This window comes from Ammospiza caudacuta, chromosome 6 (assembly GCF_027887145.1).
Source record: "Ammospiza caudacuta isolate bAmmCau1 chromosome 6, bAmmCau1.pri, whole genome shotgun sequence".
NCBI lineage: Eukaryota > Metazoa > Chordata > Aves > Passeriformes > Passerellidae > Ammospiza > Ammospiza caudacuta.
Window position 1 is genome coordinate 16,552,405 of NC_080598.1, and position 27,010 is coordinate 16,579,414.

At 37.2% G+C, this 27,010-nt stretch overlaps 1 protein-coding gene across 6 annotated transcripts in view; it reads right to left on the bottom strand.

The window, feature by feature from the left end:
* SOX6 (SRY-box transcription factor 6) overlaps window positions 1–27,010 on the bottom strand; it is a 257,801-nt gene that overhangs the window by 41,259 nt on the left and 189,532 nt on the right. For all 6 annotated transcript variants that reach the window (XM_058806757.1, XM_058806755.1, XM_058806756.1 and 3 more), the window contains exons 9-11: window positions 21,109–21,258; window positions 17,086–17,266; window positions 14,313–14,503 (exon numbers count right to left, since the gene is read on the bottom strand). In XM_058806757.1, the coding sequence (XP_058662740.1) occupies window positions 14,313–14,503; window positions 17,086–17,266; window positions 21,109–21,258 (522 nt within the window). The remainder of the gene's footprint in view (window positions 1–14,312; window positions 14,504–17,085; window positions 17,267–21,108; window positions 21,259–27,010) is intronic.

Sequence of the window (27,010 nt, forward strand, 5' to 3'; positions counted from 1 at the left end):
TATTTAATATCTCCTGCAACAGCCTCTGTAGATAATTTTAAACCTTTTCTCCATCCCATTAAGTTACCTTTAAAAATTCTTTATACAAGGCTTCACAGATGACTTCTGAAAAACTAGTTTATGAAAAGCAGTCTGAAATTCATTAATTCAGAAGGAAAAGGTTTTTTAATCTTGCTGCATTGTGCTGATCTCTAAATCCATCTCTGTTTAGCTAATTCTCCTGCTCAGCTAATTTCAAGACTAAATAAATACTTCCTGAAAATCTGTAACACAGGTTTTTAAACATAAACAAAAATATCTTTGTACTGCCAGCTTTGTAGTACAAGATATCTCTGGGGTATGAGCTTCTGTAGAAACAGACTAACCAAGGCTCTCCCTGACTCCCTGAGAGGATGGGCACTCTTCATCACCAGGTACCAACCTCCACCCAGCTCCACCCCACTGTCACATCAGCTAAGGGTGATGTGATAAGCAGCAGCATGTCAGGCTCAGACAGCAACCACATCCCAAACTCCATTTTGAATATTAAAAACTATGTCTGTTCCCTCTCTCCTCCCCACCCTCCAATCTGGTGCAGCAGCTGAGAAGGAAAAACATCTCTTCCTCCTCCCTCAAACCTCTCCTATGGCTAAGGGCCCCGCTGGGAGAGGAGGCTTTGATATCAGAAGAATGCAAACAGCAAGGCTCAGGTTTGCTGCTTCTTGGGGTTTAGAAACAGAGACTTAAGAGGAATTCCAAATGATTATACATTGGGAGAACTGAAAGGGATGATGCCAAAAAAGAAGGAAAGAGCTATATACTCTGGAGCTATATGGTTGTAAATCCACCATTCAAAATATGGGGTTTTCACATTGCTGTCTGTGCTCTCCCTCATTCTCTCATTCCTTATCCTGCAATACACTCAAAGTGCATTTCCAGGGACAAGTTATGCAGGAGTGAAGTTCTGTCCCATTCCTCCCCTTCTGACCTTCTGGTCCCCACAAACAGTCCACAGAACTTTAAAACATCTGATTCAGCTATTTGTGGGGTCATGCTGAAAACTCAAACAGCGAAATGTTTCAGCTTAATAAAAGGGGAAGCTTTTGTTTTCAAAGCCTTTGCAGCTTTTACAGCAGAATTGCTCAAATAGTTCTGTCCTTGAGCAGGCAGCGAGCTGCAGCTAAAGCTGCTGAGAACCTCTTTGCACTGGAGAGGCAACGTGCTAGACTGAGATAGCTCTTGCCTTTCAAATCTATTAAAGATCTTCATCTCAGGAGCTGTAACTGCTTTGGTTTCTATCAAAGCACAGCCTAAAATGGTCTGATCCTAAATGAGTTCTGTCATCAGTTACAAAATAGAATTATTAAAGAAAAAAAATGTGACTGATAACTCACAATGAAGTTTTCAATTTTATCTCCATTCCTTTGCTACTCCAAGCAATCAAAAACGTGATAAATTGTGTATTTTGCTTATGGAAAATGGTCAGCATTTGGCTCAGTTGTGAAGTCAAATCCAAGGCTCATTTAGCAACAAGAATGCAGCTGTATAGAGAACATACCCACAAAACAACAAAGAGAGGTGAAATACCACTATCTCTTCACAGCATGAGATGATAGTGGAAATTCTAATGTGGAAATTGTGTTCTGTCCTATTAGTTAATTAAGATGTGACACACAACAGCAATGAAGGTGCTCTTCTCATGAGATACTACAAGAGCAAAGGCAGGGTGAAGTTAAGCAACCAGGAAGAGCAGCAGCAGGGAGAAAAGGAAAGGAGGCACAAAGTAGTAGATCATTGCAATCGCTGCAAGAAAATTCCCCCCTCTGCCTCGTGATAAGAGACTTCCACTACCTAAACCATAGGCTGAACCACATTAAGAGCATCCTAATACTGCAGCACCGGGATCTCACAGCAGTTGAAGGGTGATGAAGTAAAGCAGTCCCTGATTCAGAGGCACATGGGCTGGGATGCATCCTTACCATAGCAAAAGCTTTACATTAGGAGAACTTAAGTGTAGTCAAAACCAGGAAATTGGGTGCTTGTTTGCCCTTTTAACTGGATTCTTTATGCTCTTATAGCACATATGGTAACTACAGTAACATGGCATAGGTGGGGAGAGAGGGAAATCACTTGGTGAACCAAGCAAGGAGTACACTTCATCACCTTCCCTGGTAGGATAACTCACACATGCACTACAAATTTCCCGTACTGCAGTTCATTCCTTTTGCCTGTCCCTGCTAGTGAGCACATCCTGATAAACTGTGGGTGGCTTTGGGGCTGAATGGAATGGATATCCTGCACAGCAGAGCGTGCTGGTTATTGCAAACACTGATAGGCACCCCAGTCTGTATAGGGTCAGTTTGTAACTGTGAACATTCCAATTCTGTGAAAGAGGAAAAATAAACCTTGCAGGAAAGAGGGTGGGAGCAGACCCACAGGAAAAGGTCTTCCTTGCATTTCTAAGTTTTGGGCTCTTTCTGAATGGAAGCTCTAAGAGTTGGTATACCCTTCCTCAATGAGACATTGTGATGACACAGGGTGATCTGTAGTGTGACACTGGAAAATAAAACACAGGAGTTATGCAAAGGTCATGCAGGTAATCCCTTTTTAAAGGGGAATCCCTTGGGAGGGAGAGAGCAGCCATACAACCTAATCTTATTCATAGTATTCAAAGAGCTTGAGGAACAGAATTCTGCCAGGGAGCTGGCAGCTGAGTACATTTTGGCAAACTGCTGAACCTCTGACAGACCAAGAAGTTTTACAGTACATGATGTGTCAGTGACTCACTTTGTATACAGCTCTAATGCACATCCTCCCAACGATGGCTTCTAAACAGAATGTAAAACAAATGTACCAGCATTCAAAACACAGCCAAGAGTGTTCCTGTGTTCTAGAAATGGGAAAAGTGGGATGCACAAAGCAAGAATCTCTATGCATGTAAAAAGACAATTCATCCAAATAGGAGGCATATAATGAAATTGTTACTTCACAATTGAACTCCAGGATGCAAAGAAAATGGCAGGGAGATAGGAATGCTCACACTGCCTGCTGTCTCAAGAAGCCCTTGGCAAGGTAACAGTGAAATCATGCACCCAGCTACTGATCAACACAGGTCTGACATTAAACCACAAGTGTCCACTTCTCTTACTGGCTGTTTAATAAATTGCTTTGGAACGGGTGGAGGTAGAGAGGAGATCTTTCCAAAACCATGTCTCAATGTTCTCCCTCAGTTAATGAATGTCAGCAAGTGGAATAGAACAGAAATTTGATATGTTTTTCTAGCCTTTCTTATAGAAGCATTTGCAACATGGTAGAGGCCACAGGCATAAAAGTGGAATAGTGGGAAATTAATGTTGTCTGTAGATTTTCAGGATGTAAGCTGGGCAATTTCAGCTTGTGGGTTAGGAGTACTTTAGGTTTTAAGTAGTGTTATAACAGCTTACTATGACTTGAACAAGATTTTAATATGAGCAATCTGATGTTGAGTATCATTTATTACCCTGTTACACATTTCCAATTGAGATAAACCTGTTTGTGGAGTTGGTATTATGTGACTAGAGATGAAGAAACTATGTGCAGTGAACATTTAATGCAGAAATTAGAGTATTTCTTATCTTTTCAAACTACCCCTGGAGGTTCAGCAATTTCTATACAAGTATGAGTGTCACTGCTTTAGCAATCCAACTTTTTAGAGCTCTGCATAAGCTGTGCACTTAAATGCTCAATGGTTTCCTACTTCTGATTTATGCTGTAGTTGGACGCCTAAGATAAATGACATTGTTTTCAGTGCCTAGCTCAATGATAATACAACTTTGCCCTAAATTACCTGGGGAAAAAAAAAAAAAAGGCAACTGGGAATTCTCTCAGCTCAAAGACTTCCTAGGTAACAAAAAGCTTTTACTTCAATCTATCAGTTCCTGCATCCAAAAGCCTCAACACCACAGAAAAACCCATGAATCTGCCTCTGGCATACCACTGTTAGGAAAAAGATGGCAGTGGTAAGGGATAGTGCAGCAAGGCCTTCAGCAGCCCTAGATTAAATTGCTGCAGAGTTCAGGGAGCTGCTGTAAAGATCTATAATTAGCACTGACACTTTATCAGGGGCTGGAAGATCTCCCTGATACTGCATTCCTCATTTGGTCAGTGGGGGCCGCATCAGAGCCTCCACTTCTTATTAAGAGGGGTTGAGCAATTTGGGCATAAACTGCAAATGCCTAATTGTGCACAAATGTCCATGTTCAAATGCAAATACAGTCATAGCAATAAAACCCCCTTTGCATGAATATTTGTGAAAAGAAACAAAGCAAGGACTAAGCATGGTCCAGCTCCATTAATCAGATTTCAAACAAACACTTGCAACGTTTCACATTATTGGCTCAAGTCTTTTCAAGAGACAAAAGAAGACAATTTTACCTGTTAGCATGCTTATTCTTTTGACTGAAGCAGAACAGTCAAGCCAGCAAAAAGTATTGCATAATCCCACAAACAGGCAGCTTAGTAAATATCCTTAAACAACAGGGAGTGAATTTGAATTTATCATACCTATTGATGCAGCCTAATGACACTTGAGAAATGGGAGACATTTTTAATTTTAGAAAGTAATGAAGTATCAGGGAAAGCAATCCAAATTTATCCTTGCTGTACTTTATCTGCTGCAGCAGAGAGTTATATTGGCAATGCATTTGGTGCAGCAAATTTGCTTAGAGGAATACACAGAGCCTGGAAAAAAAATGGAAGTAACTTTTGCGGATGTCTCTGCTTGTATCTAAGTGTGAAATAATATGCAAATGTATTCTGTAGTTCTCAGGACAATTAAGGAAGTGATATGATAGGATTGTGCAGCTGCCATTCTGACCCACAATTTAAATCAATGAATATATTCTTGTTCTAGCAAATTTATGCTCGAACAATAATTTTCAACCTATCTTTATTGTTTTGTGGAGAAGCATAATAAAAACACAGAATAAATTTCAGTATATATCTGTAAATTCTCCTGAGTAGCTTGGAAAATGTATTGTATATAAGAAGATCATTATGCTGTTACAGTCATCAAAAAGACACTATCCTTTATGGCAGAACATCATCTTTTGGAAAAAATATCCTTGTTGGTTTGTGCAAATTTTTCAACACATCCCTGAGACATGTTTCAATCTAATTCTGTTCATTTTGAATTTTCAGTTGCTCCAAAATTTAAGGGAGAAGGCCGAAATGGGGCAAAGTTTATATCCTTTTCACATTTAAATACCCCATGCAAAAGAAAAAAGCAGTGCATTTGGCTTTTGTTTTTCCTTGAGCTGGAAAGGCAATAGAAGAAAGGGAACAAGTCCCCATTATTACTAATATCATCATTATCATGATCATTTTCATTAACACTATTATTTATTTGGCCTAAAACCTGAAGTTAGACAACCTCTTCAAGTAGTCCTGACAACAGAAATAAAAAATCATAACTGCGTTCAGCAAGAATAATGTTAAGCATAGGTAGTGGCAAAACCTCTAGCAGCCAATATTCAAGTGTAAAAATAGCTCCTGATACCAAAAGTTTGCACTGATTTCTTTCCTGGAAAGAGTATTTTGTTACCAAGCACTCTTGGCATTGAGCTGAAGACATAAAATACCTTAAAAGTTCATCTAATATAGGAAGTTTCTACCCTCTGCAGCGTGTGTGCATGTGTGTATACACATGTATGCCTCTCTATATATGTGTACATATTCATTCAAATAATAATGCTTCATATAGGCTTTTAATGTCTAGGTATGTTCTCTTTTATTTTCTTATATCTGTACATCACTATTGGGCTGGTCAAAAAAATTTTTTTTAATTTATGCTCCTGTAAAATTTCCATGATTTATAGTCTGCAAAGATTGCATATTTTTCACTCAATTAATTTTGATAATTTAATCAATAGAAAAAATAATTTAGATTTTATTTTAATCAGCCTTTACATGACTTGAGGGACTAAGAATTTCACTGTACATCTAATGCATTGGAACTGAAATGCACAAACTACCAATTTTATAAAGACAATTTTAGAAAGGAAGGTAATTGAGCAAAGGGTTTAAAAACAAAGGTCGCACAGAAAATTCTTCTATAGGTGTAAACTGGATCTATAAGCTGTCACCAAAGGTAAATTATCTGCAAATTTAGATGACCTACATATGCCAGAGATTTTCCACTGTTTCTTTTTGTCTTCTACCTGTCAGTTCCACAGTTTCAGTGAACATGTATTTTTAATGTGCAAATTTCAAATACATTATTTGTATGTCTTTCTACACACAGCATACAAAGTAAACCTTAAAAAAAATAAATTTAGTAGGTGCATTGATGGGCACAAGTGTGACTACACAGGTGTAAATAGCATTTGAGCAAGAGCATGTGACCAATTAAAGGCTGCATCATACATTACCTAGAGACAAAGTCAACAATTCATGAGCAGCTTTAATATTTCTATCTCTGGGGCTGGAGGAACAGCCTTGACAAGATTTCATACCCACAGCCTCCTGCACCTGGTTCCCATTACAAACCTGGCCTTGATAATGGGGCTGTGTTCTTCTGCAGGGGCTGATGTTAGCACTGGCATTTTCCTGCCATAACTCTCAGAAGCTGAGCACCAATGTTATGGCTGTGTTTGACCCCTCTGTGCATGAGCAGTCACAGCCTCCATCACCTTTCTCACTACTTAGATAGAGATCAGATAAAACATTTCTCTAAGTATGGGTACAATGTCTGACCTGTTTTTGTTTCCTGGGCTATCTACAAAAGCTGGTGATACATTACAGGCTTCAGGGTTCTGTCTAAAGTCAGATTAGTTGTTTTCCTTCTTAGTTTATAATTGAAACATTTCTGCTTAAAAGATATGATTGGAGACACAGGGATTTTTTTTTCCAAGAGGCTCTGCTTTGAATTTAATTTCAAATTACACTGAGAGTTCTAGTGTTCAAGGATAAATCCCTGTGTCTGAGAGCTACTAAAGCCATTGAGCTATTCAAAAATGCATATAATTCCCGATCAGAACTCACAAAAGAAAAAAATGACAATGCTCAGTGTGGCCCTAAATACCCTTAGAAAACCAATGCAAACACGTATGACATTCATACAAAAGCAGAAATCATCTACACCTTGAACTTCTTAAAAAAATAGCAGGGAATTCCCTGAAGGGATATGCTGCCCGGGAAGGCCATCATACCACACACAATACACCCTGAAAAAATATGTTGCTTGGAATCATTACTATTTTCCCCCCATTCTTTGTTACAAATGCATATGGATGTCAGCCTTTATCTTATCTTGGCATGAAAATTCAAACATTGGAAGCAACAGCATAAATAAACGGAATTTCTCCAGCTAAAAAACTAAATGTTTGAGGTCCAGCATGTTTTCCAGTTCTAATAAAAGGGGGCAGTATTACATCAGCTGAAATTCTGAATTGTCCAAATTATCATAAAAAGAGCTGGAGAGGGATACAAGACTGCTGAATTCCACTGAAAATAGACTGTTACTGTGTATGCAGCCACAAATCTGCTTGTCTGCCTTGGGGTAAAATTTTCAGAGCTAGTTCAGTGGGACTTAGGCTCCTGCATTGCAGCCACTTCAAAAAAATTTTACTTGAGTCACTATTATCCTTTCAAAATTATTAAGGAAATATTACAATGGGTATAAAATGAAGACACATGTTTATGTAACTAGGATAAGCCTGAAGCCTAAAAAAGAAATCACAAAATTATTGCAATTTCAAAAAATTCTGGAACAAACTGAGGTTTTTTCTTTTTTTTTTTTCTTTTTTTTTTTTTAATACAGATTTTTCAGATTAAAATACTGGTGTTCAAATATGGCTTTAAAAAATTAACTTTGAACACTTGATGTAAAAAAAAAGTTATCGCTTACATATGTTATGTACAGCCAGAAGTAGATTACTAAACTGAGCAGATTCACAGTCAAGTATAAGGGACATTTGTTTTGTAAGAAGTATGGGGACTGCCGGGATTTGTATTTGAAACTTTTCCCTATTCCAGGGCGTTTAACTTAGACCTGCCACTTGTCTGTTCTAAAATGATGGATTTCTAAGAGGTTGTCTCCATGCAACGTGTCCCTCCACATCCCAGAAAGTCCCCAGGGAAAGGTTTGTTGGCTGAGCAGGATGACGTAGTCAGGAAAAAACACTTTGCAGTGTCTCTTTGTAGGAATCAGAGTCTTCATTAGACAGATGGAATACACTCCCACTGAGTTGAATAAATTGCCTATATTCTTGCAAGAAAGTGAGACCACACTAACAGTTCCTCAAGTAAATCAATGTCTTTCTTTTTTCCCTTTCTATACAGTTCTAGATTTTTAATTATAGAATCTAAATACTTATATTACATCATCTCTAATTGTAAGCTGTGGGACGGCAGGACCTTTCTTAAGTTACAGTGAGACCAGAACTTGCTACAATGAGTGTGGAGACAATACCATAGAAAAGCAATAACTTTGCAAAACTAGTAATCTGCTATTTTTACTGCTATCCCTTTTTCCTCCCTAATTTTTAGACATTCATCCTTAAATTACAAGTAGAACAAAGGTTTAACCAACAGAAATAAAGACCCAATTGAAAATGCTCACTGTTCATGTCTCACTGCAGACTGAAATATAAGCATTGACCTCTTATTTACAAAGTATCAATAGTCTGCTAGAAGAAACTAAAGGGGAAAAAAAGAAAATACAAGTTTTCTTAAAAGGAAAAAAGGAAATGAGAAGAGATCAGTACCTGAAAATCTAAACCACATATTCATAAAGATTTATAAGAAATCCACAAGGCCCTAATGACCAATTAATTCATGTTCTAAATTTAAGAGTGGTCAGGACTCCTTTCAGTAAAAGGAAAAAGAGAATTGCATGCAGAATGAACTGGGGAAGTATTTGCTTAACTATGTGTTAGGGGTTTTTTAACAGAGTTGAGAATTGACTCATAGAAAGGATGCTTGTAACAAGGTGATCCTCTGTGATTGTCTGAGAAACCTCCTGCACATACAGAGCAGACAGTGAGACTCCTGCCACTGCAGTTGTTCTGTCTCTGATGCTGAATGCATGGGGAGAGAAAAGCTGGCAAAAAACTGATGGCAGCATAATGCAGCATTGCTTGGTTTCAGCAAAATAACAGCACAATGCTGGAGCCATTGCTGTGGGCAGCCAAAAGGAGATTATGCATGACTAGTGACTTTTCCTACAAAGACTTCCTGAAGTGTTTTTGTACAAGTTTGTACATGTGTGCAGGAGCTTCATATACATGATGAAGTGTAACAGCTCCAGAGGAGTTGTTACACTCTATTGTCTCAATAATCCACATACTTAACAGTCCCTAAATACAGCAGAGCGAAACGCCTCCAAAGGGGTCGTTATGGCTTATCAAGTCAAATCCAAGTGCCTAAATATGGATTTTATCAATAGACTGTAATATCTCCAGGGGTGAATAATACACGTTTTTAAGAACGTGCACATTTTGCATACAAACTGTGGGTCTATATTAGGGTAAATTACGTGGATTCAACTTGTGAAACTTTGATTTAGAGATAAGAAAGGAATAAAAGGCTCATTAGAAGAGGTGCTAAAGTACCATGATTCCCAGGAAGTAGGCAATGACTCATGTCATTTATTTTGGGGTCTAATTCTGCCTTCCTACTGCAAATACACAGTTGTCTGAAAATGTACAAAAGATGAAGAATGGAATATAAACATGAAAATGTTATATTAAATTCTGCTTACTCTCAGATCTCAATGAATATGCTTCATGGGAAGTAAACGGGGATGTGGGGATACAGATATGTTGTGGTAATTGATTTTGTATTTATTCTATCTTGACTTCATAGATTTTCCTCCAATCATAGTTCTACCTATATTTTTTATACAAAGATTTTATGAAGCATCTTTGTCAGCATTTTCCTGCTTTATGTACAAAAAAGATAGGATCTGATTCTTTTTAAAATAATGTCAGTTATCTTATAAATTATATAACATTTTCAGATTCATTTAGAGCCTTAAATCAAAGCAAATCTTCTAGGCAATGACGGTAGTTTGAAATACTGAAATAAATACAAGTAGTTGAAGCAATGCAGATTTTGTTTAAGTACTCCTTCTTGTTGAAGGTGAACATGGCTTGACTGGAAATAAGTCACAGCCTGCAAACAAGGATGAATTTTTGGTATGATTTTACTTTTGCTTCTATCACATGGTAAAAGCTCTGTATATTATTTTCTTCATTTTCCTAACTCTCCTTCTGCAGTGTTTCTGTTTACTCTGTAAAATGACCGGCACCATTATTGTTCCCTTTCCTCAGTCAGACCACGCTGGAGTTTCTTGCTCCACCTGAAGTGCAGCAGAAAAATTCAGCTCCATTATAGTGATTTTTTTTTTGCCTCATGTGCATTGTATTGATTTAGGCTCAGAGTTAAGTTTAGTTCACGCTGCTGAGTTTTGGATTTGTGACCAAAACAGAGCTGGATAACACAGGGATGTTTCACCTATTGTCAAGCAGGGCTTCTAGAGCAAGACCTTTTCTGGTGTTGGTGTTGCTCTGCCAGAGGAGGCTGGGGGTGTGCCAAGCACTGAGAGGGGGACAGAGCCAGGCCAGCTGACCCCAGCTGACCAAAGGGATATTCCACACCATATGACATCAGACTCAGCAATAAAATCTGGAGGAAAGGAAATGTTTGGAGTTTTGGCATTTGTCTTCCCATGTGACTTATTTGTGCAGAAGCTCTGCTTTCCTAGGAATGGCTAAACATCTGTCTGGCAATGGGCAGTAGTCAATTAATTCCCTGTTTTACTTTGCTTACATGCACAGGTTTTGCTATACTTATTAAACTATAGTAATCAACACACAGATTTTCTAATTTTACCCTTCTGACTCTCCTCCCCATCCCACTGACAGGAGCAAGGGAGCAGCTGCATGGTGCTCACCTGCCCATCCTTACCCCTCTCAGCATACAAATAACTCCACAGGATGCTATCATCTCAGAAGTTTAATGCTTAATACTATAGCCAATGACAATGTTGGGCTCTCCCAGAGTGCTGGATCTTTTTGTTTTGGTCTTTCTCATTTTCTCATGAGTGAATCTCTGTGAGCACTTTGAAAGTCTTTGTAGTTTGTTTTTTTTTTTTTTTTTTGAACAGCAGAATATGAACACAAGCACTTTTCAATTCTGTGTCTGTAAGCAAATACAAAGCTTTCTGAGATTTGAATGACACATTTTCAAAAAGGCCTAAGCCCAGGCTTTGAAGTTATGTACATAATTTTATGAGTCAAATCATTTGCACAACAAACTATTACCAACTATCTGAACTTGAAGACCAGCAACTGACCAGAACTCAATAGCTTTTTTAAACCAGCTGCAGGCAATTAATTTGTCATCTTTTTCTGGTGCCAGCTTCCAGCTACTCATTTCTACAAGTCTAATTACCTGAAGCCAATTTCTGAAAATTTGGTCCTGAAAACACAGGGTTCTGATTCTTCAAAAGAAACCAATCCAAAATTGCAACTGTTATCAAAGCTTCACTGGGATTATGACAGAAACTACATGCAGTTTTCTTGGCATACAATTATTTCAAAATTATGTTTCTCTAATTGAAGTGATCTAGCATTCCTGCTCCCCCACCTCCATTTTGATCATCCTGCCCATCATTTTTAGAGTAAAAGAAGTATATCATAATGTAAAATTTGAAAGGCAGAGGGTGAAGGGGGAAAGAAGAGTCTTCTAGAATTCTATTTGTGCAAAGGATGCTTCTGGTTTTAATGTATTTTATACTTGTTATAAAATATAAATACATTTTTCTTACTATTCATGACTGAATTAATACTTTTATTTTCTTTAGGATAAGAGTGGGGATATATCATCATTGAAAATGACTGATTTATATCCCATTTTTTTGCAACCCCTGCCTTTTCTCACATCTGTGGGGTGAGGATAACAGACCAGCACACCAGAGGTAAAACCAGAGCACAGACTACAAGCCTTTCCTGCCTTAATGGCTCTGTAGTACCTGCTGCAATAAATAAACCCAGCAGGATTACATAGGGTCACTAAGAGACTTAACAACAGATTTCCCTGCCGCTGTTTTATTCTTAGGTCTTGAGAGTTGCAAGTGCCTCCCTGAAAAGTCTCCTCACAAAAGATGGCATTGGAGAATGATGGTGTTTGTATCTGTTAAAGAGTTCCGATTCACTCTGCTATATTTGCAAGGAAAATAAATTTTTTTTTTTTTTGCTCAGATTGCCTGGTGTATAACCTCAATCCAGAAGCTGTGCATCAGTCTGTGTATTGCTAGTAAAACTGGCACAAAATAGAAATTTCAGATTATTCACAGAAATATTTACTGATTCTGCTTTAAAGGGTGAAAGATGAAATAGGAACTTGTTATATCAAATACAAGACATAAATATGATACTGAAAATACACAGGGGACAGACTCAATAAGTAAGTGAATGCCATTTTTATACTTATTTTTCAAAGTGAAATCAAATGTTAAGAATTCTTTTAATAGCCCTTATAGCATATTAGATATTTTTTAAATGTCAAGCCACTGAAACTCATAAAATAAATTTTAAAATAAGCATAATTTTATAAACTCTTAATACTGATTCATGTATGTGACATTTTTTTTATTTTTATAACCTGGGTTTTAGTATCCTGCCTCTTGATTACTTAAGGCAAACACTGACTTTACAATTAGAGTGTTTGAATATAGCCTGCTTGATCAGTTATTAATTTCTATATTTTTAATATCAACTTGTATTAAATGGAGTTTCCAATTATGAGTTTCAAACTAATACTAGCAGACATATATATTTATTAGACACTGAGTCTGACTCAGAAAAGCATTGTTTATTCTGTGTGGTAACATTTTAACCAATCTTTTTTAATAGCCACTCATACTTAATATGAGTGCTCTAAAGAAACTATCAAGCAAAAATATAAAATGCAATTAAAAGGTGTGTATCAACTTTTAATGGGTCTGTTTGTGCCATTTCTATGTCTTTCTGTGCCTTGCTACAAAACACTCACCCAAGTATTCCTTTGTGGGCTGAGAAAAGATCAGAATATTATCAAATTCATCATTTAAGTTACAGTTAATATTCTGCTGAGTCTTATACTCAACCTGGACTCAAAACTCCTGTTAGTCTTTGGGCTACAACATAGTCTTCCCTCCCTCACCCAAGAAACAAAGAACCTACCCTGCCTTCTGATATAGAGAATCACAGAACATTTACAGGCATTGGAACTACCTGCTGTTCTGGAGGGTTTTAACAAAGAGTCTGAAACACTGGTTGCTGTATGGACTAATTAATATGTCAGTTTTCTTTCCATTAATTACTAAATTTCATCATAACTGTTCTATTTGCCAAAGCTTTAGTGACTACTGGGATAATGCTTTTCCCTTTCTAGATGACGGGAATAAGTATTGCCGTCAGGTCTCTAACTGATTTGTGTCAGAGGTGAAAAATAACTTGTGTGCTGCATTTTTTGCAGCCTGTGGAACCTTTAGGGAAGCTCACAGAGAAGCATTCTCCACCCAAAGGGCTGCCTTTACCTCAGCCAGCTACCAGAGACCTGCTGCTGGAGCACATCCTGAAGACCTCAAAAAGGCCTAGAATTGGACAACACAGGTTCAGGGGATTTTCCAAGAGTCTTCTTTGTCCTCTGACTGGTGATAGAAACTGTTCCTTACCTTTCCTACAAGCTCCCAGGTTGCTATTCTGTAAGCTGGGTCATGTCCTGCTCAGCCCAGTGCTGGTCCCATTGTACCAACACTTCCTCTCATTTATCCTTTTACTCTAGTGTGCCACCTCATTTCAGAGATTCAACACTGAAGATTCAGCAGAGAATGTTTAATCTCTAATTTCCCACTGCAACTGAGAGCCAAATGCAGCTGTTTTGAGCCTAAGTACTTTGTTGCACCTGAACCACAGATTCAAGCTCCCTCAATTCACTCACTGGCATTATAATACTCCACCACGCTAGCACTGAACTGGCCTTTTAGCCATATTTTTTAATCCAGCCATTCTCAAAAGCACAGTTCAACCTCTGGTGACCACAAACACTGGAAGTTCCAACCAAGCCCTTTTCCATGTTTCAATGTGCTTACAGCTTCCTCCTGTGTGTTCACAGGACTGTGGGTGTGAATGCTGCCATGCACACCTAGAGAAGTTTGCAGCACTGCAATAAGAAATGACAAAGATGTGTTTAACATGAAATCAGAGAGGGCTAAAAGCTCTAAAAAGGATTTTCATACAAAAACAAGAAGCTATTTTGCAGGGAAGGGAAGAGTGAGTGACAGACTGTGTGGGAGTGGGAGACATTACCTTTTCATTCCTGCAGTTGTTTAGACCCATGTTATTCATGGAGGGCAATTTTCCATCCACACCATGAGGCTGCTGTTGCTGCTGCTGTTCCCTTTGGATTTGCTCTCTCATTTTTCGAGCCTCCTGAATGGCTTTCATTACTGTGTCCTGGTCCCCAAATAGGGCAGGTGAATTAAGACTGGAAAGGATATCTATAAAGAGAGAACACATAATTACCTTTATTTAGGTAATTATCCAAACTGGAATCCAAGGTAAGAACTCTGCTCTCACACTCTTAGAGCTGCACCCAACCAACATCTGCAGGAGGAGTGGCAATTGTTGTATGTTTGAAGGCTGAATTACGCTACTGAAGTGATTGATAAACTCACGCACTTCTTTGGCTGTTAGAAATACAAACACTGAGGTCTTGGAATAGCCTGGTCTAGAGCTATCTGAGCATACTCATAGACTCAAATTTAAATATGTTTTTAAGACAACAGTATTCTGAAGCTTAAACTGGAAAACTTTTGAGGTGTTAAAATAATTAATGAAATGAACAAAGGAAAAAATCTCATTTACAAGTCCATGAAACTCCATGTCAGTTCTTAGAATTTCTTTGTAGAGAGAACCATCACTCTAGACATTTGCATTTCCATTTCAGAAAGGGCACTAACATTTACTTTTGGGGACAAAGATCATTATCACCATAACATGAGTATAAATCTCTAAATCAGTAGAGAAAAAACCAGTTTTCTTTCTATTGCTGTGAACATGAAGAAACTTTCAAACGAGCATCAAACTCAGCCAAGCATTCCTGTTACATCTCACAATGCATTCATGAAGATGAATGTCCCAGACAGTTTTAGTTTTGAGAGAAAAAGACAGCAATTATTTTGTGGCTGTTTCTTTTTACCTGCTCCTACATGGAAGTATTCTCTATACTACACATGGATAGATGGTGCATATATATTCTAGCCTGGGAATTTTGAGCAATCCCAGTTTGTGTGTGACCTGTGCATCTGCCTGGCCAGCAAATGTCTTCTATAAAAGCTCTGAATTTGCCAGATTTGTGTACTTATTGACAGTCTACTACTAAAAAAATAAAATAAAAAAAGGAAATAAAAATCCAACAAAACCAAAATCCAAAACAAAACAACAACCAAAAAACCTAAACAGACTAGATTTGGAATTAACCTTCAAAGATCACTTTTATATTCTTTTCATTTCCCTGAAGCTCAGGTGAGTACAATACAGTAAATTCAATCTCTAAGGACCCTGAATTATGTTAAATTAAAAATTATTAAGGGTTTCTCACATTTTATCCTGGGAACCAAATGCTTAATTTAATACCATGGCCTAAGTAAGAAGGGATGCAGACTGTGATGTTTTCATCCTATCCCAACAAGTGATGGGACTGGTGATGTTTTCTATCTGAATGAAATAGCTCTCTCCAAAATAAAAGTAATGTTTCTGCTGAGGAAAATTTGCAATGTTCTGACCCATTTCAACCACTAAGTTCCATTCTGGACCCTAAAGAATTTGGGAACCATATTTGCATGATTTTTAAAGAGATTTAGATTCATAATCATGTACACACAGCAAAAGCTCCTACATGGCTTGCTGATTTTTGGTAATGTCTTCCTGTCTTTTTTTATACTTAAGGATTGAGTCAAAATTTTTTTATGACTTTACATGAAAAATATTTATACCTTAAAATATTTATACCTTAGGCACTATTTGTCTTCTGTGCTCCCTTCTTTTGAATGGTCTATGACTTCAGATTGATATTTCACATTCTAATGTAAGATAATGCAGTGATAGTTGCAAATAAATTGACAGGTAAGTATCTAGATAGTTGCAGAAAATATCTTTCAGAGATCATGATGTTCCCAAGTGTTTGGGAATGGAAAAAAACCCATAATTTTTATATATTTAATATATGTATTTAACATATCTATTCATTATTCACAAGTGTTTCTATATATTTTACAAGTACACTTGAGCTACAGATTGTGAATAAGTGGTCTGTAGTAAGTATTTAGTCACTGTTAAAATTTACTATTTGAACTTTAGGGCTGATCATCTACATTTTGCAGCTCTTGATTCTGTTTCTTGACTGGTTAAAGTAGTCTTCATACATAGTTTCAGACCAATTTCATTTCATCACTTAACAAGCTTAAAGAATCTTGAACACAGGTCAAAAATTCCCTACTTGCAACCATATGAATCAAGGAAATCCTGACAGATGGGTGAACAAATGAGAAAAATATGATCAAATAACAAAAGCGTCATCAAATAATAGCATAAACTGTCTGGACTAATGCCTTTCATTCTCTACTTAAAAAAAAATAAAATCTATCTAGTATCTGGTTAGGCTGCATGTGTGTGCAAAGACAGTTTAGTATTTTCTTGATCCAAAATTCAAAATTTAAAAGTTAACTTTGTGTGTATACACCCAGTAGATGCCTTTAGGAGTGATATTCACCCAAACTGATTTTAAGGGTTTTATATATCTATCTTTATTTACTTATCTGTGTGTATTTGCATGCATTTCCTACATTATGTATTTCTTTCCTGTGTTTGTCACACACTGATACATCTCTTTGGACACTCTTATAAAACTTTGGCAATCAATCATTCTTTGAAAAGCTTCACTACGCCTTTTTTTTTTTCAATTTTAAACAGAAACGTGCACCTAACTATCTACCTAATCCAGAACTAAGTGTGCTCAGGCTGGACTTTCATGCAGAAAACTTTTTTCTATTTTCTCCTTTTCCCAGGACAGATTAGTTACCTAAAGAGGATCCTCTTCCCAGGGACCCACTGAGCGGGCTGGGGATGCCACTCTTGCTCGTCACTGTCACTGGGCTGCTTTTGCTGGCTGGGAAGAGATTCTGCGTTGGAGATGTTGGGGATTTGACAGGTTCAGCTGTTTTGGGTCGGGCTGAGAGATTCAGTGGCTGAGCTGCTTCATCCTGCAAGAGTTGAATGCAAATAACTATTAGGAAAAGACAAATGAAGGCATCATTTGGCAAGCAGCAGTTACTTTACACCTCGAAGACAATGCCACATTCCACAGCAATAATAACAAAAGAAGCTAATTATCTGCCTCCTTTAAGATTCAACGAAAGGAAACCTCATTAATTTCTCTGTGTTATGCTTCTTATTTACATTAACTATGTGACTGGATCATTCTTTTTGCCAAATTAAAATTTGAATTAGCTCACATTACAGCTTAATTTCCTAATGTGTTTTCAGAGATCTAAATTAACCTAGGGCATTTACAAAGAATTATTTAAAATTTCCAGCAGCTCAGTAATGCTTTTGCACTGGTTCTATTTGAAAAGTTCCTGGCACTATAAAAATAAGTTATGTAGCTTATTTTTAAATGTATTAGAAACTAAGGAATCAGAAGTACTACTATGAAAGAATCATTTGGAAGCCCTGACAGCTCTTTGGCCCACATTTAGAGCTGCTGCTAGCTTATACATTCCATGCATCTAATTCAGAGTACATGTTTTGTTCAGTGAAATAATCTATGCTGGTCCCTCATAACAGGAGATAAGGATTTCACTGAATTCAAATTCCTTTACTTATTAGGGTAGTGACTACATACCACATGCATTTAAAATATATATTTTATTTTCTACCGTTTAATTTTGCTAACTTTACGATATTTTGTTATTCAATTGTCAAAACTATTTTCCACATAACTGCATTCCTTGTTCAATACTTCTGTATTATTCCCATATTCTGTACTTACTTCTGCTGAATTTAACCTTTATTTTACCTGTATATTTTATTTGCATTAACACAAAGAATGTTTTTTAAGGGTGTGTAAATCTAGTATCAGCACCTTTATAAGATTTGATAGTTTTCATTTGCAACTGTGGAAGGAACTCTCTCTGACATATGTCTTTTTTCTGTGCTGTAGAATAAGTCCATCTAAAAATACTTCAACTCTTTGAAGAAGACTTATTCAAGCAATTAATTTCTTTGATAAGTACAAACATTTGCAGTGCAACCTTCATCCCATTCTTTCAGCTTGTTCCTTTACTTAATACATTAAGCAAGACAAAGCACTTAGAAAACTGTGGAACAGTGATTTTCTGTCATTAAAGAGCCCATAAGACAGATCTCTCATTTAAAATATGCCCAGAGCAGAATTACACTGGATGTAAGAGATTGTTCACATTTTAAAACACTGCACTGATCACTTGGAAGCTTAGAATTATGTCAAAATACAATAATACATCACATTATCTCATCTGCTCCATTCTCCTTACTGTCAAGCCAAGTACATGTGGTCACACACAATGGATTAAACAAGAGAACATAATAAACAGGTTTTTATAATGCCATCCCATCACCAGCTTTAAACTTTTCCCATAAAACTGCATGGCACCTCAATTCTTCCTGGCCCCAGACTGTGCACAAACATCCACAGCCTTTCAGGGTCTAGGTGAAAGCAGAAGCTCAAAGGTACCAGGGACAGAGTCAATTTTGGTGCTTTGTGGCCACACTTACATGCGATCCCTTTCTTTTCACAGATACAAAGTGGCTTCCATAAACTTTTCCAAGAGTGCAGAGCCCCATTCAGACCATGAAGCTTGCAAGGCTCAGTACTGTGAACATGTGCACATATGAATCTATGCTACAGTGATCAGTTTTTAAATACTTTTCCATCTAGTACTGATACGATAATGAAAGAACTCTAAACACTGCCAGAACTTGTTTGTTTGTATTATCTAAACAGCACTGTCATTTCTGCAAGGCAACCAAAAAAACTGGAAAACATTCTGGTCACTGAATTAACGAAAACCTACCATTACTTTTTGAAAGATCTGACTACCATAAAAGAATTGCATTAATTCTATAAATAATGCAAGTAGTTTATACAAGCTGCTTAAAACCAGGGAAAATATAGAGGGTTTGTTAAGCAATGCATGACCATCAAAACTGTCACAGCTAACAAATGTAACAATCTGCAGAGACTGAATATAGGTACTGCTTTCACACTAATAATTTCTTCATTAGCTACTGGTATTCGTCCACACAAAGCACTTGTAGTTCATCTTTAATATTCTGAATGCAGTAGTGTGCTTAATAAAAATAATCATAAAAATACTTCAATTTTATTAACATATACTTAAGTCCATTCAAGTTACATTATATAGGGAAACCCCCAATAATTTGCATGTGGTCAATTCTGTAATAGGACTCAGCTGGCCACAAACCTGGAACAGCACTGGCCTTGGTTCAAGAAGATATGTGCTTGAATTTAACCAGGGAAAATTTTACTCATACAGTAAAGGTTTGGTTTGGTGTAGGTCCATTTGGCTCGCTCACTGCCAGAAGTACTTTTTCACATTAAAGCAGTCAGTAGTATATTCTCAATGCCATAAATCACTGGTGTTAGGTATCACTATACTATGGCAACTTTGCTGGAACAGTTGGGCTTTGCTTTTGGTGGCTTCTGTATTGACCGTAGCAAACTCTGCACGCGCGGTAAATTTCCCTGACTGCTCCCAAACCTGGCGTTGGATTACAAGAGGTAAAATATTAGACTAATACACATCCACTGCTAAGTAAAGTGAACGCTTTGCTAAATAAATGTTAGATCTGGCCATAATGGAATAGTTTTTATTTATTAGTACTCTCAGCCTAGCAAAAAAAGTGTCATTGAAATTTATCAGCCCAAGCAGAAATATCTACTCACCCGCACTTTACCGCGATGATTGATGATAATGAAAAAACAAATTATATTTTACTCTCGTGTCAAAAAATGGGGGAAAAAAAAAAAAAGAAACCACCACCTCAAGTGAGTAAAATCTTCTCAGGCTGGTTTGAAGCTAAGGATTGTTTTCCTGTAAGGTGTCAGCAGCCAGCAAAAAAAACCCCTAACACATCCTCCCTCTCACCCCACAAAGGCACTAGATGCCACTTTTAGATTTATTTTAATTGTTCAGCATTTATACCTCTATCATTCAAATGGGTAAAACATCTGAATGTTGAGTTTTGTTTTTTTTTTTACAGTTTGCAGTAAACTGGTCCTTGAGCATGCTTTTCATTCTCATGAAATCCCCAACCACCCCGGGAGAGCACAGCAGGAGAAGCCAGGCAGTCGCACCCAAAGGCTGCTCCATGGGTTTCAGGGGGAGCACAGCACTCATTCCAGGCTCCTGGCAAATGCCATGTTGTAGCTGCCTGGTTCCAAGCTAGTGAGAATAAGCAGGCACAAGCACTCGGCAGTGGAGCAAAACCGGCGAGGAGCAGCGCGGTTGTCAGCAGCTGCGTGAAATCAGCAAAAGTCAAATCAATCTGCAGAGACACAATGTTTTCCCCAGAGCCCTGACTTACATATTATTTTTATAGGAGGCTTTTCCAAAATTGTAGAATTAAGTACAGCTAGAGATTTGTAAAATAATTAGAAGATCTACAGTCTTTCTCTTACCCTAACAATATAAGCCAGCACCACATTTTAAGATACTCAAGAGTTCAATGTGAAACAATTCGTGAAATGGATGCCATTTATGCGTGTTACCAGATTACAAACTGAAACTTGAAAACATCACATTTTACTGATGAATCTGTTGTGCTGCCTCTGGTAGGAAGAGGGACGCCTGGTATTTTTGGAAACAAGTGAATTTTTTCTCTTCCCTTCTCTCTACTGATAATACAGCACTAAAATGGAACTTTTTATTTGAATATTGAAGAACTGTACCGTGGTTCAACTTCCAACTGTAAAACAATTACAGAGATCATTTGCTTTTACTGTCCTTCTCAAACACCAGCTTTTTTCTTTACTGAAAAATACCTTAACTTGAGTTACCGGGCTGGTCCCTCTCTTCTCATTTTTCATCCCAGTGGGTGAAAGTGCCCCTGTTGTATTTGGTGGCTGTGGAGTAGATGGCATTTTGGCTCCAGGAGAAACTTGCATGCTTGCCAGCTGAGCTGCATACAGTTGCTGGAAGACAAGAAGATATACATATATTCCTGCAATATTCCTAAAGAAAGAAGCTGTAAATGCACTTTTTTGTTTTTGTTTTTGTTTTTTTCTTTTTTTTTAATTTTTCCACTGGTGTTTCTTCTCTTCAAGGAATTTTTTCAGCTCTTGTTTGTGGCTTCCCTTTCTGCTATTTGCAAAAAGAGAAAAAACAAAGTCTGGAAAACTCCCAAACACCAATTTTTTCTTCATTTGACTTTTGCTGATTTTTCTTGATTTTTTATTCCTTCTTGCTAATGATAGTCATGGTGTTGAGCAAAAAAATTACACTGTGCCTGAATATTAAAAACAAAATCGGTAAAATTATAAGGCTATTTATGAAAAGGAGGTATAAGCCCCTGTCAGAAATAATAATGATCCAGGTCTTTATGTTCTTAGCAAGAAATTAACCACTATTCCAGAAACTTTACTGCCACAAGAATGATTTCTTACCAAAAGGTAAAGTTAAAATAGCCAACAAGGCTCGTCTTCATCTCTCTGTACAATGATATATGTTCTATAAGTACTAATAATGAACCTAGGCCTTAAAAGTTCCTGTAAATAGTGATGAAAGTCCAAAAAAACTCCAGTGGAACTTTTCAAAAAGTTTAACTGAAACATAGATTTTATATTAAAATAAACCATCCCAACCAATAAAAAGTGTTTACTGAACAAAACCAATTTGGTGCCATTTCTTTCCAGTGACCAAACTTAAACCCTCACCTTGAATTAGCATCATGAATAATTCTTCTGCCCTGAAGAGGGAAGACTCTAATCCCTCTCCTACACATAGATCTACATAAACTTTGCCTTATTAGTGAGAAAAAAGCCAGGTGGTTTGTATGTAATTTCCAACATTACTATCATTCAGATGGACAAATAAAAAAAATTACAGTAATCAAAAGCAGACCTTTCAGCACATGTAATTAAATGAAAGCTTAATAAAGAATAATTTGCAAGAGCCAGATGTGCTTATGTCATAATTGTTGCTTTCTTTGGAACAATTTTTCTAATGTAACAAGCCTCCACAGAAATGAAAGTTACACAATACTGTAAGTTCAGTGACTCAGTGGCGAGACAAACGCGGGAGGGAGGGAGGGGCAGAGTCACAGCTCAGGGTGACAAATGGAAACCACTGTTTGTTTGTTTGTTTGTTTGCACCCCTTCCCAGCGCCACACAGGAACTACAAAAGGATCACAGATTAATGTTTTGAAATTAGTGGTGTTTAAATATTTTGGCTAAGGTACAAGGTTTTTTCCTAAGCTTGAAGGAAAAAGATTGAAAAGAGAAAAAAATCCCAGCTCTTGGTGAGGTCCTGGAAAATGAAAATGAAGCCTTTCACACAACAGTAGAAGGTTTTTTTCCCCCCTACTAATATGATCTTATCCCTTTTAGAATATTCTTGAGGTAAACCTTTGCTTCCTTAATAGGGTGAACTGCTTAAATGAGAGTAAAAAGCACATTTCACAAACTTTTGAAATCCTGCACACTCTCAGCTCAGGAATAATCAGGCACTACTCTATAAAAGAGATGACACAATAAACTTGTATGCGATTTAAAGACAAAAATCAACAATTATAAAGGCTTTCTCAGTATTCTGTGGTTTTTCTATAAACACTTTTCCATTTTTTAACCAATTTAACTTCTTCTTTAACTATCTGAAGAAGAGTACTTACACTTTACTAAAAGAAAACTAAAACTTTTGTACTTACAGTACTCTGCTGCACTTTCAAAAGTGTGAAAGGAATTCTGTGTAAAAATAAACTCATATTTATTAACTAAAATTCAAAAGAATTTCCTTCTCAGGTAAGCCACCAGGGCACAAAAATGTGGAGTATATATTATTCTTTCTACAGCACTCCATTTTTATAGAAGATAAAACTTGACTGTCAATTGTAGCAACTAAATTATGTGGTGGGTTGACCTAGGCTGGCTGCCAGCTGCCCAGCCAGCCACTCTCTGTCTCCCCCATTTCAGCAGGATCGGGGAGAAAATAAGACGGATAAAGTCATGGGCCCAGATAAAGACAGGGACATCTCTTACCTGTTACCATCACAGGAAAAAAAAAAAAAAAAACTACCAAAAAAAGCCCACTTGTCTTCAGAAGAGTTTATTTATTCTAACTGACAATAGAGTTGCCTGGCAAATAACAGAGATAAATACTGAGGACCTATCCTTGCCTCTTCCCACTGAAAATTTCTTGAAGAGATATTTCAAGAACAATGCAAAGGCAGAGACCCGACAGCAGTCAGGGCAGGACTTGCTGGTCACCTGAGTGCCACCAGGACCAGCAACAGAAACACCCACAGCATGTGGAGGATTCACATCAGGAAAAGTGGGCTGTTCTAGAGACTATCTAGGAAACTGCTTGATTTTGGAAATGCAACCAGGAAAAGTAGAATAAAATTAGAATTTTTCACCACTCCCCTCCCAGGGTGTTGAGGGCTGTATTGGCTGTAGTGCAAGTCCTGTCAGGGAGAAATGCTTTTAAGGGAAGACAGACTAAAAGAAATTTTATCATTTACATAGCTGTATGTATACATAAATCATGACTGGCTTATTCCAAGGTCTTAGTACTGGCTTTAGCCTGGCATTTCTATAAACTTATTTTAAAACATAAAAGCAAATGTATAAATAAGTAACAGCAATTGGCTTTCTACTTTGCTTAAAACAAAGCTGTTCTACAAGCAAGTACAAATACTGCAAGAATTCACACCAGCACTAGCAACATTGCTGTGTGGACTGGAAAGCTGTATAAGTTTTAAATACCAGTTTGTATGGGGAGCTAGCCAGTGTGGAAAAATATGTGCATGCCACCATTGCAGGGAAAAAAGGGGATATTTTTGCAAATACCACTGCTGTGGCTCAAAATGGCAATTTAGGACCTCACATTGAGATGGTCAGATTGTGAAACTTTTATTTGCAAGATTGAGGAGAGGAATAAAACCCAAACATTGAATGAATGTTGACTGTTGGCTTTTAAAGCTCAAAAGCAAAAGCTTCAGTGGAATTTTTTCAACTGAAATTCTTACCTACAAAGTATTTCACATTAAAAACATTAAAATCCTTAAACACTGAAAGACATCTTATTTTGATCTATGCCTATCACATAAAGAGAAGAGCATTTCATAATCCTTATGCTAACCACTGACTCAGGAGGCTCTTGATTACAAATTAGATATTCAAAAACATCAAGTATTCTTGATTGTTTTAAGAAGCCTTAAAAATGTATAGCCTGGTTTTTATTTTTTTCTCAGAGGTCACAAAGTTAGATTCCTACAACCCATTCCCCAGCACATAAATAAAAGTAATGCTGGTTTTGAATTCCTCAGTGCTCCTGAAATAGTTAACAATTTTCACGCCCAGTTTATTTAAGGTATATAAACAAGGATCCAGATTTGCAGTTTTCAGAACCAGGCTTCTTCTGATGTCAGATTTGACACCTAAGGGTGGGATTTTGAAATGCCACAAGTCTCAGGGCAATGGCAAGTCAAGTCTCACATTTATGCACCTCTGAACTTACAGGCTCATAGACTTAAAGCGCTGTTACAAAAAGCTATTCCAGCTTTAATCAACTAAAAATCTGAGGGGAATTCATGAAAGTTGGAGGTCACTATGAGTCTGAATGATGTTCATCTACTTAAAAAAAATTCAAACAGGTAGGAGAGAGCAGTACTCAGCATGTGCAAAGAACAGCACAAGCTCATGCTGATTTTTTTTACCTGGAAATGGCATAGTTCACATTAAGCCTTTGTTAGAGCTTAGAGCTATAACAAGTCAAGAAGAATTGAATAACAAACAAAAATAATAATTCTGTTGTGATGGTGATGGTGTTTTCTGCTTCAGAAATTTCCTACAGAATCTGATGAATTATTACGATTTCACTTTTCTTATAAGAAAGTGTCATCCACAATCTAGAATTTATCTAAAAAGCAATGAACTAATAATAAACCACCTTGACTGATCCAAATGTTAAAACCTTTTCTAATGCCATCTAAGTTTCAAAATGCCTTTGTGAGATATTTTCATAACACAGAAGCATAATTGCCTTCACTGCCAGTATTCATTCATGCTTTGCCAGAAGAGACAAAGGCCTTAGGCTCACACATTGCTTTCAAAAGTTTCAACATTTTTTCATCTAGTTTTTACAGGTATCTTTCAATAAGCTGAATTGAAAGATAGCTGAAAATCAAAACTATTTCATTAGCTCAAGCCCCTTTCCCTATAACTTTTCTCCTGCACGTAGGTCTGTGACGTTCCTGGGCACATTCTCTGCCAAATGAGACTGAGCATGGCAAATCAGAACAGAGCAAAGCTTTCTCTGCATCTGACGTTTTCCCTTTTTTTTTTGCAGCAGGAATATTCATATGTATCTCTCAGGCTGCATCATATGTGTCTAAAATAACAAATAAGAGTTAAGAATTTTGAGAATCAAATGTTACAGAAGTGCACATGGTAAGGAAAACAGAATGGGCCACAGACTCATAGAATCACTGAAGCTGAAACAACCTCTAAGATCACCAAGTCCAACCATCAGCCTGGCCCTGCCATGTTCACCCACTAAACCACATCCACATCATAACCCTTTTACCAGGGGCTTGTCAAGGACAGGCCCTAGGAAAAACTGGTTTTGAGAAGATACTTCAATAAAAAGTGATCAGCTGCTGCACAGAAGAGAGGGAGCTTCTTTAGATGTACAAGCTCAGGGAGGATATGGAGAGACCAGTTGCACTCACATGTACAGGAGCAGAAAGGCAAATGCTAGAGACATTTCAACTGACTCTGTGCTGAGGGAGCATTTGGTCACAGCCACAGGGATATAATTCAGATGTTATTTTTGCAGCAGAATTCTGAAGAAATTATAAGAAAGCCATGAGTGAAACATAGAGATAAAAAAGTGGCTGCAATACTCAGTGCAGCAGATAAAGTGTGGGTGATGAGGGCTGGCCCAGAAAAATAAAATGCAATGGGTGTACTTGGAAGATGCATCACAAAGAATTTCAGAAGAAGATGGCTTCCTGGAAGCAGAAAGAAAGGATCTGTTCTAGAAACTTTCACCCTTTTACTTTCTTTTCTCAAGAAAAATGCTAAATTTTATGAACCCTGATTAATTCTGAAGTCTTCCATTACTAAAAATGGAAGCCCTATGTTACATCTTCAACAAATACATTTGCTACAGTAAATGAAACTGAACAATAAAGCTACTGAGAATCAAGTGAGAATCCTTATTTGTCAGCATTTTAAATGAATTGTGCAAAGCTGAAATATCTTATTTATAGAGATGAAAGTTCAGCTATTTAGACAATGAGTAATTTGGTTTCTAAAGATGAAAAACTCTAAGGAGTGACTGCAAGTGCTGTTGAAATCCTGCACTACAAGAGGTAATGCAGTTATTTTTTCCATAGTATATTTAGTAAGTAGCTTTGCAAAGCTATAATACCAGCGTTTTCCTTCCGAGTACATAACAACCAATAATAATACTTAAAACTATCTGATGAAAAAGGATTTTTACAAGTTCACCAGAACCAGCAACATCTTTATTATTTCCATTACACATTTCTGAAAGGAAGCTACTGCAACAAAAAAAAAATCACACCTTCAGTGGATTTTTTGTTTTTCATTATTGGTGTAGTGGTGTTTGAAAAAAAATAACATCAAACAGATAAAGGAATGAGAGTTTCAGTTTAAAAAAGTTTTTCTTTTGTTTGGAGGAAGAACAGACTAGTGTTCACA